This window comes from Micromonas pusilla, assembly GCF_000151265.4.
Source record: "Micromonas pusilla CCMP1545 genomic scaffold MICPUCscaffold_11, whole genome shotgun sequence".
NCBI classification, from domain to species: domain Eukaryota; kingdom Viridiplantae; phylum Chlorophyta; class Mamiellophyceae; order Mamiellales; family Mamiellaceae; genus Micromonas; species Micromonas pusilla.
Window position 1 is genome coordinate 525,591 of NW_003315892.1, and position 15,449 is coordinate 541,039.

At 69.1% G+C, this 15,449-nt stretch overlaps 6 protein-coding genes across 6 annotated transcripts in view; 3 read left to right on the forward strand and 3 right to left on the reverse strand.

The window, feature by feature from the left end:
• Positions 1-77: 77 nt before the first annotated feature.
• Positions 78-3,766, forward strand: MICPUCDRAFT_45843 (type II secretory pathway family protein; the record flags this gene model as incomplete). Its single annotated transcript, XM_003061923.1, has 4 exons — positions 78-1,532; positions 2,124-2,621; positions 2,751-2,950; positions 3,238-3,766. 4 exons carry the CDS (start codon positions 78-80, stop codon positions 3,764-3,766), a joined length of 2,682 nt encoding a protein of 893 aa, XP_003061969.1.
• Positions 3,767-4,020: 254 nt separating this feature from the next.
• Positions 4,021-4,377, reverse strand: MICPUCDRAFT_51728 (uncharacterized protein; the record flags this gene model as incomplete). The annotated part of the gene is made up of 1 exon (XM_003062130.1): positions 4,021-4,377. One exon carries the CDS (start codon positions 4,375-4,377, stop codon positions 4,021-4,023), a length of 357 nt encoding a protein of 118 aa, XP_003062176.1.
• Positions 4,378-4,543: 166 nt separating this feature from the next.
• Positions 4,544-5,698, reverse strand: MICPUCDRAFT_51729 (uncharacterized protein; the record flags this gene model as incomplete). Its single annotated transcript, XM_003062131.1, has 1 exon — positions 4,544-5,698. One exon carries the CDS (start codon positions 5,696-5,698, stop codon positions 4,544-4,546), a length of 1,155 nt encoding a protein of 384 aa, XP_003062177.1.
• A 248-nt stretch (positions 5,699-5,946) lies between these two features.
• Positions 5,947-9,073, forward strand: MICPUCDRAFT_51730 (uncharacterized protein; the record flags this gene model as incomplete). The annotated part of the gene is made up of 1 exon (XM_003061924.1): positions 5,947-9,073. One exon carries the CDS (start codon positions 5,947-5,949, stop codon positions 9,040-9,042), a length of 3,096 nt encoding a protein of 1,031 aa, XP_003061970.1. The 3' UTR covers positions 9,043-9,073.
• Positions 9,074-9,169: 96 nt separating this feature from the next.
• On the reverse strand, positions 9,170-10,516 carry MICPUCDRAFT_51731 (uncharacterized protein; the record flags this gene model as incomplete). The annotated part of the gene is made up of 1 exon (XM_003062132.1): positions 9,170-10,516. One exon carries the CDS (start codon positions 10,514-10,516, stop codon positions 9,170-9,172), a length of 1,347 nt encoding a protein of 448 aa, XP_003062178.1.
• Positions 10,517-11,854: 1,338 nt separating this feature from the next.
• MICPUCDRAFT_21219 (uncharacterized protein) overlaps positions 11,855-15,449 on the forward strand; it is a gene marked incomplete at both ends in the record, with an annotated part of 7,848 nt that continues 4,253 nt past the window's right edge. The window contains 5 exons of the mRNA XM_003061925.1: positions 11,855-12,583; positions 12,774-12,907; positions 13,021-13,423; positions 13,655-14,279; positions 14,784-15,101. Coding sequence (XP_003061971.1) covers positions 11,855-12,583; positions 12,774-12,907; positions 13,021-13,423; positions 13,655-14,279; positions 14,784-15,101 — 2,209 coding nt within the window. The remainder of the gene's footprint in view (positions 12,584-12,773; positions 12,908-13,020; positions 13,424-13,654; positions 14,280-14,783; positions 15,102-15,449) is intronic.

Consider the following 15,449-nt stretch of genomic DNA (forward strand, 5'->3'; position numbering starts at 1 on the left):
TCCCCACGGGCGCGTCGCGCATCATGAGCGAGAAGGTCCGCGACGTCGTCGTCCCGGTGAACGCGCTCGAGGCGGAGATGAAAGCGCTGAGCGGCGAGGCGCTGCGAGCCAAGACGATCGAGTTCAAGCGACGGATCTCCCCGAAGGGACCCGACGGCGCGCCCCCGTCCGAAACCCTGGACGACATCCTCGTCGAGGCGTTCGCGGTCGTCCGCGAGGCGGCGCGACGCGAGCTCGACATGCGGCACTTCGACGTCCAGCTCGTCGGCGGCGCGCTGCTCCACGACGGATGCGTCTGCGAGATGGCCACCGGGGAGGGAAAAACGTTAACCTCGACGCTCCCCGCCTACCTCAACGCGCTGACGGGCGAGGGCGTGCACGTCGTCACCGTGAACGACTACCTCGCGCGGAGAGACGCGGAGTGGATGGGGCGCGTGCACAAAGCGCTGGGTCTGAGGGTGGGCGTGATACAGCAGGACATGGACGCGGAGGAGAGGCGGGACGCGTACGACGCGGACATCACGTACGTCACGAATCAGGAGATCGGCTTCGATTACCTCCGCGATAACATGGCGACCGAAGCGAGCGAGCTCGTGATGCGACGACGGGTCAACTTCGCGATCGTGGACGAGGTGGACAGCGTGCTCATCGACGAAGGGAGGAACCCGCTGCTCATCACCGGGCCGGCGACGGAGGGGGACGACGAGATGCGAAAGTACGTCGTCGCGTCGGGCGTCGCGGCGCAGATGCGAGAGGGGCTGGACTACACCGTGGACCGCAAGCAGAAGACCGCGGACCTCACCGAGCGCGGGATGATGGTCGCGGAGCAGCTTCTGGGGGTGGAGGACGTGTGGGACACGTACGACCCGTGGGGGCGGTACGTTTTACTCGCGGTGAAGGCCAAGGCGTTGTACCTGAGAGACGTGCAGTACATCGTACGGGAAGGGCAGGTGATGATCGTGGACGAGAGCACGGGGCGCGTGCAGGCGAACCGGCGGTGGAACGATAACATTCACCAGGCGGTCGAGGCGAAGGAGGGCGTGGAGATCAAGCGCGAGAACACGACCGTGGCGTCGATATCGTACCAGTGCCTGTTCAAGCTGTACGAGAAGCTGTCCGGGATGACGGGCACCGCGTCCACGGAGGCGGAGGAGCTCTACACGACGTACGGGTTAAACGTGATCACGGTCCCGACGCACCGGCCGAGCAAGCGGGTGGATAAGCCGCACGCGATGTTTCGAACCGCGGCGGCGCGGTGGAACGCGGTCGCGGACCTTGTCGTGTCGTGTCACTGGGAGGGGCGGCCGGTGCTCGTGGGGACGACGTCGGTGGAGCACTCGGAGTATTTATCGTCTCTGTTGTCCGAGTATCGGTGGCGAGCCTCGGACGGGCGGCTCGTGCAGGGCGTCCCGCACAAGCTTCTGAACGCGCGGCCGCAGCTCGCGGCGAGGGAGGCGGAGGTGGTGGCGCAGGCGGGGCGCGAGCACGCGGTGACGATCGCGACCAACATGGCGGGTCGCGGCACCGACATCGTCTTGGGCGGCAACCCCCCGGGGCTCGCGCGTCTCTACCTGGAGCGCCTTTTGCTCCCGAAACTGTCCTCCGGGTCGCTCGAGGCGGACGACGCGCTCGAGCCGAACCCCATGGCGCACGTGCAGACGCGTAACGCCACGGACGCGGCCGTTCAAGCCGCGGTCGGTCTCGCGTTCTTCACCGCGAAGAGCGACGACGCGTTGCCGGTATCCGCGGAGAGCGTCTTCGCGCTCGTGTCCGAGGCTGTTGAGCACGCGGAGCAAATCTTGCGCGGCGGCGCGGTGAAAGCCGCCGCGGAGAAGGTCGCGGAAGACCAAGAGCGCGCGAGAGGCGGGCCGAACCCGGTCGTGGACGCGCTGAGAGCCGCGGCGATCGAGCTGCTCGCGGACGCGCAGACCCAGGCGCGTTCTATACACTGGTCCCCATACGACCGCGTCGGCGTGGTGAACGCCGTTTCTTAAGGATTTTTCTCGGCGTGTCTCTCCGCCCAGGGTCCCTCGCTTTCAACCCCCGACCTCGACGCCTTTCAACTCCAACTGACGCCTATGAACTCCACCCCGACATCGCTTTGTATGGAATGGCCCTCACAGTGCGACGCGGAAGCCGTGCACGTGCGCGAGAAGGGCGGGTTACAAGTCATCGGCACCGCGCTGCACGACTCGCGGCGGATCGATAACCAGCTGCGCGGCAGAGCCGGGAGGCAGGGCGACCCGGGGAGCACGATCTTCTGTCTGTCCATGGAGGACGAGCTCATGGCGATCTACTGCCCCGGGTGGGCCTCGAGTTCGGTGTGGGACTGGAGCGGCATGGACGAGGACATGCCTCTGTACTCCTCCGTCGTGGACAACCAGCTCGCGTCGATACAGGCCAACATCGAGGACTTCCACGCGTCGCATCGCACGAGCACGTACGAGACGGATCGCATCATCGACGGGCAGCGCGACGCGATTTATAACGTCCGACGACGCGTGTTGCTCGAAGGGCAGCAGCCGTTGCGCGAGCGTCTGTTTCGCTACGTCGAGTGGATCGTCGACGACGCGTGCGAACGCGCGGGCGTGGACGGCCTGCGCGCGATCGAGGACTGGGACGTCGACGGCGCGCTCGCGGACTTGCGGACCGTGTTCGCGTCGCGACGGGATCAGTGGCTGAACGAGAGCGGACGCGAGATGGGCGCGTTTCCGCACTATCTTCCGGGCGCGACGGGGGACGCGATTAAGACGGCGTTGATCGCCGGCGACGCGATGCCGCTTCAGACGCCGCTCCCGGGCTTGGAGGCGAGGCCAGAAGTGATCACCGCCGCGCTCCAGGGCGTCGAGATCGTCGACATGAACCCGCTGACGAACCCCGCGAAGGTGACGGACACGGAGCCGGAGGCGAGGGAGGAGGAGGTGGCGGCGCGCGTGGAGCGACGCATGGAGTTTTCCCGCGGACAAGCGAGCCTCGAGGAGAAGGGCCGGCGAGGTGCGTTCTATACACTGGTCCCCATACGACCGCGTCCGCGTGGTGAACGCCGATCCTTAAGGCGTTTGCCCGTCGCATCTCTCCGCCCACCCCACTTTCAATTCCCGCCCTCGACGCCTTTCAACTCCGCTTCTGACGCCTTTGAACTCCACCCCGACGTCGCTTTGTAGGTCCCAACGCGGCGAACGCGCGGCTGCTGCGGACGTACCTCAGCGAGTCCGCGATCGCGCTCTACCTCGACAGGTTCGCGCGCCTGTCGCAGAACTACGACCGCGCGGACTTGGAGTCCGTGGAGCGGGTGTGGGTGTTACGCGCCATCGACGAGCGGTGGCAGAGGCACCTCGTGGAGATGCAAGTGCTTCGAAACTCAGTCAACGTCCGCGCGTTCGGCCAGCTGGACCCGATGGAGGAGTACAGGATCGACGGCGCGCGGAGTTTCGTGGACATGGTGCGAGACATGCGACGCAAGACGCTCGCGCACGTGTTCTTCTTCGTCGGCAGCGCGGTGGAGCCCGTGATGGAGTTTGACGAGGAAGAGGTGGAGAAGAGACGCGCGGCGGAGGCGGCGGCGGAGGCGGCGGCGGTTCGCGCCGCCGCCGCCGCGGGCGGGACGCCCATCTCCGAGGCGTTCGCGAGGGACGACGACGCGCGATTGCGGGAGAGAGAGGAGGTGCTGCGGGCGAGGGAGAACGACGAGGTCGTCGCGAAGACGATGATCATGAGGAAGCCCGGCGAGGAGGAGGACGGCGGAGGGAAGGGTGGCGAGAGATAGATCGGGAGCCGCGGGGGTTCTGTATTTTCCTTTCTCCTTTTTTTTTCACAACGTCGTCTCGTCTCGTCTCGTGTCGTGTCGTGTCGTGTCGTGTCGAGTTCTGATGACGTGTCGCGTTCTCGTTCGTCGGTGGTGGTACACACGCGTCTCTTCGCGCGACGCGTTATCGTTCGTTGCAGTGTGGTCGTACTCGGGCGGACTCGCGCCTTCCGGTCGTCGGCTCGGTTTTTTTTTTTTTTTGGTTTTTTGGTTCTTCAATCCACGATGAGGAGCGGCCGGACGAACCCGCGCGGGGAGATCTGCTCGCGGCGCGCGAGGTCGACGCGGTACGACCCGCCGCCGAGCCACGACGGTCCGATGTCGCCCAGGTCGACGATCGTCTCGCACAGCCACGGCGACGAGCTCGCGCTGGGGGAGGGCGCCGGGGACGGAGCCCTATCGAGCGGCCCGCGCGGGCTCCCGGGCGCCTCCTTCTTCGCGAGCGACGCCTGCGCCTCCGCGAGGCGTATCTTGGTCGCGGACGCGTCCGCGTAGCGCACCCAGGCGCTGGTGTCGCGCCAGTACACCCCGGGCTTCGTCGGGACCGCGGCGCCGGGCTTGATCGGGCACATGTTCGAGGGAGGGAGAGCGAGGTGAGGTGGTTGGCGAGAGCGTGCGCGCGCGTGAGCGGGCGTGGACGTGTGTCGTGGTCGCGTCCGCGTTTCTCGGAACGTGTGTCGTGGTTCGTGATGACTAAAACGATAGAACGAGCCGAGAAAAAACGCTCGCTCGCTCGGCTCAACTCTTCCAGTGCGCCAACGGCAGCGCGGCGTCCTCCGAGAACACGTACGCCGTCTCGATGAACGCGCTCCGGTCCGGCTGCTCCGCGAACGCCACCGGAGGGTCCCCGTGGTGCGTCGTGACGTACCCACACGGCAGCAGCGCGACGAGGAGGACGTCCAACGCGGACGCCTGGCGACACTGCGACCCGCACGCGAAGTCGATCGCGGACCGCACGCTCCCGGCGAACCACGCTGCGACCGACAGGGGGATGGGGTGGAAGGAGGGGGGGGGGGGGGGTGACCGAGACGACGGCGGGTAAGTTGCGGTGGCTGGTTGTTCTGGTCGAAATATAATATGGTCGAATAGTGATATAATGCACGACGTACCGCCGTTACCGCTCGAGCGTCGCTTGCGCGGGTCGAACCCGTCGCGCATGATCGCCGTCGTGTTCTCCTTCGGCGTCGCGTGGAACCCTGAGGGTCGGTCCACACGAAGCGACGTCGGGGTGGAGTTGAAAGGCATCGCGATGCTTCGGGATCGAAAGCGAGGGGTGGGCGGATAGAAACACACGCGGGGGAAGTCCTCAGGAACGGCCGCGCCGACGCGGTCGTACGGGGCCCCATCTACCTGGGACGCGCCTAAGAACAACCTCGGCGTCTGCAGCGTGTGCCCGTCCGCGCGCAAGTGCGCTCTCAGGCGCACGATAAAGTTCCTGTGCGGAGAGGCGTCGGCGAGCAGACGCGAGCACCGGTCGTCCCACACCGTCGGGTTTAACGCGACGCCGCCGGTGCGCTTCCCGAAATATTTTTGCCCTTGCTTTATGAAGTGTCGCTCGTGCGCCGTGTAGAGACGCACGACGACCTCCTTGGGGAGGAGGTGTTCGCGCGGGAGGTTGCGAGGGGACGTCCGCTTCGGCGGCTTCGGCGCGCGCGTCTTCTTCTCGGGCGTCGCGTCGTCGTCGCCGCGAGTCGGGGACATGGTCGTCGTGGTCGAGCTGCACGTCGTCGTCGTCGTCGTCGTCGTCGTCGTCGTCGTCTTGGATAGCGCTCGACGAAGGCGCTTGACGCACTTCCACGCGATGCACGTCGGCGAAATCGCGACCGTGGGCGACGCCGCGAGCAACGAGAGCTCGACCCAGACGGCGCACGCGAGCAGCGTCTCGCGTCGCATGCACCGACGGCGCGCGGCCGGGAGTGGACGCGCGCGGCGTCCAGTCGTCGTGGATACCGAGAATAAAACCAACAACGACGACGACCGCGCGAGACGCGATTCACGAACTGAACGAAGCGCTGTTCGCGTTTTAGGGCACGACGCCGTCACTCAGCGCGGCGCGAACGCGGCGGGGACGGACGCGCGCGGCGCCCTCCCCCCCCCGCCCCCTCCGCGCCGCCGCTCCTCCTCCCCCCTCGGCGCGCGCCATGGACAGCGACAGCGAGGACTACGTCGTCGTCGGGACCCCGCTCGAGCACGAGGAGGAGCAGCGTCATCGACACAGGAAGCGGACGCAGGATCTCGCGACGACGCGCGCGCTCCCCGTGCACAAGCAGGAGGCGACGGACGCGGAAGGCCGTCGGCGGTTCCACGGCGCCTTCACCGGCGGGTTCAGCGCGGGGTACTACAACACCGTGGGAAGCAAGGAGGGATGGGCCCCGAGCGCGTTCCGGTCCTCAGCGGGCGATCGCGCGGGAGCCAAGAAGACGTCCACGGCTTTCGACTTCATGGACGAAGACGAGCGCGAGGAGCTCGCGGCGACGGCGCTGGAGGCGCGGCAGGATTACGACACGTTCGGCGCGACGGCGGCGATGAACGCGCGACGCGCGATGTCCGCCGCGGAGGCGACCGCGTCCGGCGCGGGCGGCGGAGGAGGAAGGAGCCCGATCATCCCGGGCGTCGTCCCCGCGGATCTCGTCATCTCGATCGCCGATCCCGTCGGGATGCGTCTGCTGACGTTGATGGGGTGGAGGAGAGGGAAGGGCATCGGGCGCCGCGGCGACGGCGACGGTTCATCTTCCGACGACGACGGCCACGCCGACGACGACGACGACGGACGCGATCCGTCGCGGGCGCGGCGGCGGCGGAAGTGGGGCGCGCTCCCAACTGCGCTCGCGGACGACGCGCCCGCCTACGTCCTCCACCCGAAGTTGAACGTCCACGGCGTCGGTTACGACCCGTTCGAGGGCGCGGAGGAGTTTCGCAAAGTCGCGGAGATTCGCAGGAAAAACGCGGCGAGAGACCCGCGCGGTCTCGGCGACGTCAAGCCCTCGCGCGGCGAGGCGTTCGGCGTCGGCGTGTTCGAAGGCGACGACCCGGACGAGGACGTGTACCGGAGTAAGACGATCGGCGGCGACGTCATCGGACACGCGTACGAAGTCGTCTCCGACGAGGACAGCGACGACGACGAGCGCGCGCGGTTCCCGGACGGCGCGGGCGGAAACGGCGGGCTTCGAACCGGCGGCGCGCCCTTGGGGTTGCTCGGGCGAGCGCCAGCGGGGGAGGGGCGGCGGGGCGAGGCGCGGCGGCTGCTGCTCGGGACGACGGATCGGAGAGGGGACGACGGATCGGAGAGGGGACGCGACCGAGATCGAGATCGCGATCGCGACCGCGACCGCGACCGCGACCGCGTCGTGTCTCGCGCGACGGTTCTCGTGCGCGGGTTCGCGCTCTCGTCGCACACGCTCGCGCCCGCGAAGTGGTACCCTCCCCCGACCGTGCCTCGGACGTTCAAGCCGTTCCACCGGTTCCCGCCCGGGAGCGCGCCGCCGCCGGTGCCGGGTCAGCGGTTGACTCCGAGCCAACCCCAACCGGCGCTCCCCCCGAGGTCGCCGCCGCCTCCGCCGCCCGCGGACGACGCGCGGAAGAAGTTTATCGACACGACGGCGCGGTTCATCGCGAAGAACGGGCCCGCGTTCGAGGCGATGGCGAAGGAACGGCAGAAGCACGACCCGAAGTTTGACTTTCTGTTCGGGCTCGGCGACGACGTGAAGTACTACGCGCATAAGCTCGCGGAGAGCAAGCGAGAGGTCACCGACGGCGCCGAGGGCGTGAGCGAATGGGGCGTCGGCGTCGACGCCGTCGCGCCGCCGCGGTCGCGCCCGCTGGACGCGGAAGACCGGAGTAAGATGCTCGGGGAGACGCCGCTGCCGAGTCGTAAGACATCGGAAACGGACGCTCATCGGCCGTTATCCACCGCGCCGCCGCCGGGTTTCGTCCCGGACGACGAAGCGGCGCCGGGGCCGGCGCGACCGAAGGAGCCGAACACGATCGAAGTGAAGAAGATCGCCGCGGGGGACCGGACGCGGATACAAGAGACGTTATCCAACACGTTCACGTCCGGGACAGCGCAAGACATGGGGCACGGCTCGAAGGCGTTGAAGCCCGGGTTACGGATGATGTCCAACTTCGTCAGCGGCGGGACGGTGTTGGACGCGAAGGAGGAGCGAGAGAAGGAAGAGCGAGCGAAACTCGCGCCGATTCGCCCGACGCGAACGACGGAGGACTGGGCCCCGGAGTCGTTGCTGTGTAAACGTTTCGGCGTGAACGATCCGTTCGACGGCATGGCGAAGCCGGGGACGGAGGTGAAGTTTAAGACGGACAGCATCGTCCTCACGGACACGATCGCGGCCGAGAACGACGCGGCGCCGAAGTTTTTGAACGCGGCGCCGCCGCCGCCGCCGCCGACATCGGGAGAGGCCGCCGCCGCCGTCGCGAAAGCGCCGCCGTCGCCGCCGCCGCCGCCGCCGGCGGGCGCGGGGCTCGTCCCGCCGCCGCCCGTCGGCGCGGGGCTCGTCCCTCCTCCGCCCGTCGGCGCGGGGCTCGTCCCGCCGCCTCCGCTGCCGAAGAGTGCGGGCGGCGTTCGAGCGTTCAGCACCGGCGCGTGGGGGGCCAAGCCGGGGACCGCGCCGCCGCCGCCGCCGCCGGGGGCGAACGCGTCGTCGTCCGGCTCGATGCCGCCGCCGCCGCCGCCGCCGCCGCCGCTGCCGCTGCCGCCCGGAGCGAACGTCGTCGTGGAGGTCCCACCGCCGCCGCCGCCGTTCGTGGAGCGCCCGATGGATCTGTTCAAAGCGATCTTCGAGGCGGAGGAGGAGTTTGAGCGCGAGGAGCGCGAGGCGCGCGCGAGAGAGGAGGAGGAGGCGCGAGCGCGCGAGCGGCTCGAAAAAGCCGAGCGGAGGCGGGAAGAGGAAAGCGCGCGAGCGACGAAGCTCGACGCGCCGCGGCGGTACACGACGTACGAGGAAGTACTCGCCGCCGCGCGCGACGCGCCGACGCCGCAGCCGGTACCAGTAGAGGACGACGACGACGCGCGCGCGCCGAGGAGAAGCGGCGGGAAGCGCGCGGCGACGGAGGATCTCGAGGGGAAAAAATCTTCGAGCAAAAAACACAAGAAGGATTCCAAGAAGCACAAGAAGGACTCCAAGAAGAAGCACAAGAAGGACTCGAAGAAGAAGCGCAAGAAGGCGAAGAGGAGTCGCCGCGAGGACTCGGCGAGCGACAGCGATAGCAGCAGTAGTTCTTAGCGCACGCACGCACATACGTAGTTCATAACACATCATCATCGTCGTCGTCGCCGCGCTGCGTCGTTCTCGCGTCGCGTCCGTCGTTTTTCGTTCGCGTCGTCCTTCATCCGCGTCCATCTCCTCTCTCTCACTCCGACTCCGACGACTCTACCATCCTGGTCCACCACGCCATCGCGGTCGTCTTCATCGCTTCGAACTCATCAGAATCGATGACGTTGCTCTCGCGTAATTCATCCAGGCGCTCCACCGTCGACGCGAACGCGCGCGTGATGCTCTGCAGCGTGTGTACCTTCGAGGACTCGTCGGGCGACGCGGCCGTCGTGCGCAGGGAAGCGACGGCCGCCGCCGCCGCGACGCGCGGAGGAGAACGCGCGGGCGCAGATTTCGGCGGCGGCGTCGTGCACGCCGAAGCGCGAACACGCAGCCGGGGTGCCGGCGCGTCGAGGAGGTTGTCCCGCAGCACATCCATCAGCGGTTGCCGATGTTTGTCGGTCGCGGCGGCGGCGCCGGGCGACTTCGCCGACGTCTTCGTCCGCTTCTCCTGAATCATCTGCGTCTTCTTCGCCGTCTTCTTCGCCCGCCTATGCAGGATCCCCGGCTCGCGCGACGGCCGCACCTCGTCGGCCCACGCGTTCGGGTCGTAGCTCGACGGCGACGCGCGCTTCCTTTGAGTCACGTTTTTCATCAGACGCGACTCGACGCCGCGCGACCGCGCGTCGTCCGCGACGTCGTCCTCGTCCGGGATCTCCTGCGTCGGCGTCACGTCCGCGAACGCGAAGACGTCGGGCGGCGGCTCGACCTTCTTCGGCGACTCGGGCATGTCGAAGTCGAATTTCGTCGGCGACTCGGGCATGTCGAAGTCGAATTTCGTCGGCGACTCGGGCACGTCGTCGACGTCCTCCTCTTTCTTCGGCGACTCACGCGACTCGATCCTCTCCACCTGCTCCACCGGGCTCGGGAACGTCACAGCGCGCGCCGCGGCGACGCGCGAGGTCTTGTACGCGTCCTGGACGCCGTCCCTCTCCTTCTTCGCGCTCGTCGCGCGCTTCTTCGCCCAGAACGCGGCGCGTCGTCGCTCGGGTCCGTCGAGAAAGCCGAAGGGCGCGTCGTCGTCGTCGTCGTCGTCGTCGTCGTCGTCCGTCGACGTGAAGCCGTCGTCGTAGTCGTCGTCGCCGCCGCCGCCGCCGACTTCGAGATCCGGGAACCACGTCATTCCTCCATTCGCCTCGAAGCTCGCGACCGCCTCGCGTCGGCGTCTGACCGCGGCGTCCCTGTCCTCCTGCTTCGACGCCCACTCCGCGGCGCGTTTGAAAAGCCCCTCGTCGCGTTGCTCCGCGACGGGCCGGCGCTCGGGGCTCGGGCTCTTGCTCACGGGCGCGGGCGGCGCGTCGTGCTCCATGCGCGTCAGCGTCGTCGCGGCCTCATTGACGCTCGGCGACGGCGACGGCGACGGCGACGTCTCTTCGATGATCATGACGAGCGGGGCGGAGAGGCGCGCGCGGGGGGGAGTAGGGCGTTCACAGCTGGCAACTCAACGACGGCACTGATGACAACCGACCGCGGCGGCCTGTCGGGAGTGCCGTCTCCGCCGCCCGGAGACGCATAGGGCGTCCGCGCGTCGTCGATCCTTCGGAGGATGGGCCTCGCCGAGACGCTTCGACGCGGCCTGGAGAGGCTCGCGGAGCGATGCCCGGACGCGCCGGGGTCGTCGCGGGCGTGCGATGCGGTCTTCGCGCGCGGGAAGCCGCCGTCGAACGCGCGGCGAGGGAAGAAACGCGCCGCCGACGACGACGACCACGACGCCGCGACGCGATGGCATCTGAAGCGCGGCGTCAAGGAGGACGCCTTGCTCGCGGCCGCGGGGTCGCTGCTGTTAGATCCGACGTACGCGGTCGCCGCGGGCGGCTGCCTGCGGCCCGTCGCGCTGCACGCGCTGGCGCACGGCCTCGACGCGTCGCGCGCGCGCGCGACGACGACGACGACGAAGACGAAGAATGACGGCGGCGGCGGATCGGAGGGCGGCGACGACGACGCCGCCGCGACCGCGCACGAGCGCGCGTGCGCCGCGCTCGGGATGCTCCTCGAGCTCATGCCGCACGCGCGGCCGATCGCGATGGCGTACCTGCGCGTCACGCCGCCGCCGTTCGCGCGCGTCGTGCGCGCGACCGGCGCCGGCGCCGGCGCGGCGGCGTCGACGACGATGCCGCGCGAGCACGCGCTCGTCGTCGTGCGCGGATGCGTCCGCCTCCTCCGCGCCCTGAGCGACGCGCTGATGGAGTCGCCGTCCACGACGACGCGCCAGTCCGCCGACGACGCGGACGGGGGCGGCGACGACGGCGGCGGCGACGCGAACGCGGCCCTGCGGTGGGACTGCGCGCCGCTGGCGCGGCTCCTTCGTCGAGACGCGGGGTGGGACGCGGAGATTCGCTGGACCGCGGCAATGGTGCTGGCGCGGACGCTGCATCTCCCCGACGACGTCGCCGCGACGCTGCGCGCGCGGCAAGCGATCGACGCGGATGAGCGACACGCGTTCACGGAGCGGTGGGAGGAGGAGGAGACGGCCATCGCGCTCGAGCGCGCGGGCGCGTACTTGAACCCGGGCCCGCGCCCAGGAGGCGGCGGACGAATGGAGATGGATTCATCATTCGCGGCGTTCGCGGAGGCGCCGCCGACGGGGTGGGACCTCCCCGCGGCGCCGGGGCACGTGCGCATCGGCGGCGTGGAGATCGAGACGCGCGACCGCGACCGCGACCGCGATCGCCCCGGGGAGAGCAGCGGGCGAGCGCGAGGGGGGTCAGCGCGAGGGCCCCCGATGGTGCGCACGCGCGGCGCGAGGAAAAACCTCGAAGCCGTCGCGCTCGCGCTCTGCCGCGGGAAACCGCTCCTCCTGGAAGGCCCCGCGGGCGTCGGCAAGTCCGCGACGCTGGAGGAGGTGGCGCGCCTGACGGGGAACGACGACTTCGTGACGCTGCACCTGGACGCGCAGACGGACAGCAAGTCGCTGTTGGGGTCCTACGTCGTGGGCGCGGCGCCCGGGGAGTTTGAATGGCGGCCCGGCGCGTTGACGCGCGCCGTCGCGGACGGGACCTGGGTCGTCATCGAAGACGTCGACCTCGCGCCGTTCGAGGTGCTCGCCGCGCTCGTGCCGCTGCTCGAGGAGCGGCGGCTTTACATCCCGGGACGAGGCGAGAGCGTCGTCGCCGCGGGCGGGTTTCAGTTGTTCGGGACGACGACGACGGGCGGCGGCAGAGCCGGCGGGGGCGCCGCGGCGAACGCGCGCGCGGATCCGCTCGCGGGGTTGTGGTCGCGCGTCGCGCTGGAGCCGCCGCGGGGCGACGAGCCGATGGAGATTCTGCGCGGGATGCATCCGAAGCTGACGCCGCTCGCGCACGGGATGCTCCGGACGTTGAACGTCGCGCAGAGGATGTGCGGGCAGGGGGGGGGCGCGGCGGCGCCGGGAGGCGACGCCGCCGCCGACGAGGACGCGATGGAGGAAGACGACGCCGCGACCGCGACCGCGACCGCGCGGCCGCCCTCGCTCGTCCAGGGCGTCGACGTCGGAAACGTCGGCGACGTCCGCGCGCACGCGGGCAGGCCGTTCACGCTCCGCGACCTCCTTCGATGGGCGAGGCGACTCGAGCGCACGCGTCAGAGCGAGCTGTCGCTGCTGCGCGAAGGCAAGTCCGCGCGCGACGCGCTGCCGCCGAAAGTCAAGTTGGCGGCGTACGAAGAAGCCGTGGACGTCCTCGCCGGGATGCTGCCGTCCGGGCCCGGGAGGCGGAGGGTCATCGAGGCCATCGCGGCGTGCTGGGACCTCAACGCGACCGCCGCGGAGAACACGGACGCGCTCCGCAAGCCGTCGCTCGTCCCCGGGACGGGCTCCGTCGCCGTCGGCCGCGCGATTCTTCCCGCGGAAACGGCCGCGTGCGCGGCGTTAGGAAGCGGACAGGGAGGAGGTACTACCGGCGGATGGGCGAGGACCGGGCACGCGATGCGACTCCTAGAGCGCGTCGCCGCCGCCGTAGCGGTGACCGAACCGGTGTTACTCGTCGGCGAAACCGGCACCGGGAAAACCGCGCTCGTCCAACAGCTGGCGCGCGTCGTCGGCGCACAGCTGTGCGTCGTGAACCTGTCGAACCAGTCCGAGTCCGCGGACTTCCTCGGCGGGTTCCGACCCGCGGGCGCGCGGCACCTGTGCCTGCCGCTCCTGCCGCGGTTCCGAGTGGTGTTCGAGGAGACGTTTCCGTCGGTGGCGAACCGAGAGTTTATGACGCGCGTCGAGCGGTACGCCGAGCGAAGGAAGTGGACGCATCTGCTGCACGCGTTTCGCGCGGGGGTGGAGCGAGTCGCGAAGCTCGCGTCCGAGGCGGAGGAGGAGCGCGTCGCGTCCACCGCGGCGGTCATCGCGGAGGCGGAAGCGGAGGCGGTCATCGCGGAGGCGGACGAGAAGACCGCAGCAGCGAAGGGCCCAGGGGGGAGAGGGAAGAGCAAGCGCAAGACGCGGGGGGGAGGAGGGAAAACGTCGAAAGAGGCGAAAGAGCCGGAGAGGACGACGACGACGACGGAAGAAACGACGCCGCCGCCGCCGCCGCCGCCACCCGGACCCGGGAAGAAACGCCGCCGCGCGCTGTCCGACGCGCTCGTGCACGCGTGGAAGCAGTTCGAACGCGACCTCTCCACCGCGGAGCGCGCGTGCGGCGGCGGCGGCGGCGGCCCCGTGTTCGCGTTCGTCGAGGGCGCCCTCGTCGCGGCGCTGCGAGACGGCGCGTGGATTCTGCTGGACGAAATCAACCTCGCCCCCGCGGAGACATTAGAGCGCCTCGGCGGCGTGTTAGAGTCCGCGCGAGGGAGCGTGGTGCTCTCCGAGCGCGGCGACGGCGCCGCGGTCCCACGGCACCCGCGGTTTCGAATCTTCGGCGCGATGAACCCCGCGACGGATGTCGGGAAGCGCGACCTCCCGGCGGCGTTGAAGCACCGATTCACGGAGATATACGCGGGCGAGTGCGAAGGACGGGAGGATCTCGCGCTGCTCGTGTCGCAGGGGGTCGCGTCCGTGCCCAACGCGCCGGTGCACGCGATCGTGGACTTTTACCTCGCCGCGAGAGCGGACGCGGCGAGCGTTTTGCTCGACAGCGCGGATCAAAAGCCGCAGTATTCGCTTCGCACGCTGAGCCGAGCGTTGGAATACGTTCGAACCGCGGCGCCGTTGTACGGCGTGCAACGCGCGCTGTACGACGGTTTCGCGATGTCATTTCAGACGTTACTGAAGCACGACTCCGCTCTCGTGCTCGAGAGGCTCATGGTGCAGCATCTGTTGAAGGGGACGCCGCTGAAGGTGCGCGCGTCGCGTCCGTCGCGCGACCGACCGAGGGTTTCGTTTCTTTTCTTTTTTTTTTTCTCCGCGCCCGCCCGCCCCCCCGTTCGTCTCTTTTCCCTCCCTCCCCGCTCCACCGCTCCAGCCCTTGGCGCCCTTTACCCGTGGGCGCGTCTCGGTCCTGACGCGGTGGAAGAGCCGACCGTCGGAGCCCATACCTATTCTCGCCGTGACGTCACTGAAAAGTGACGACCGTGAACGATCGAGAAGAGCGGCTCCGCACACCGCGCGCGTTCTCTTCGTCGAGCCCCTTACCCCGCCGCCGCCGCCGCAAACGCCGCAAACGCTCACCTCTTCGCTCCCTCCGCCGCCGCGCCGTCTCGTCTCTCTCGCGCGTCTCGTCTCCTCTCGCAGGCGATATTCAAAGCCCCGCCCGCGCCGCCCGACGACACCCACGAGCTCATCGAGCAGTACTGGGTCGAGGCTGGCGACCTCGAGCGCGAGGACCCTGAGGCGGCGGGTCGATACGTCGTCACCCCGGGGGTGCGGACGCACCTGTCGTCGCTCGCGCGCGCGGCGTTGCTGCGCCGGCACCCGATCTTGTTGCAAGGGCCGACGTCGAGCGGGAAGACCAGTCTCGTGCAGTACCTCGCGGAGCGGACCGGGCATCGGTTCATGCGGATAAACAACCACGAGCACACGGACTTGCAGGAGTACCTGGGGTCTTACGTCACGGACGAGAACGGTGCGACGCGGGAGGGTGTCGGAACTGTCTCTCTCTTCTCTCTCCGTCTTCGCGACCCGCCCGCGCCCGACCCGACCACGCGGCGACTGTTCGTTACTCATACGCCCTAACTCCGTGGGCGATACCGAGCTGGAAGCTTGCCGCAGAGCACACTCTCTGGTTGTGACCGCACGTGCCGGCGTCTCGCCGACGCGCGGAGGAACCGGAGGGGACATTCGACGCGTCCGTCGGTTTTTCGATTCGATTCGATTTTTTTCCATCCGCCTCCGCTTCCGCCGCCTCGACCGACCGACCGACCGAACCGTCCGCCAGAACGACGCCGACGCGCGCGCTCACCACTAATGCATC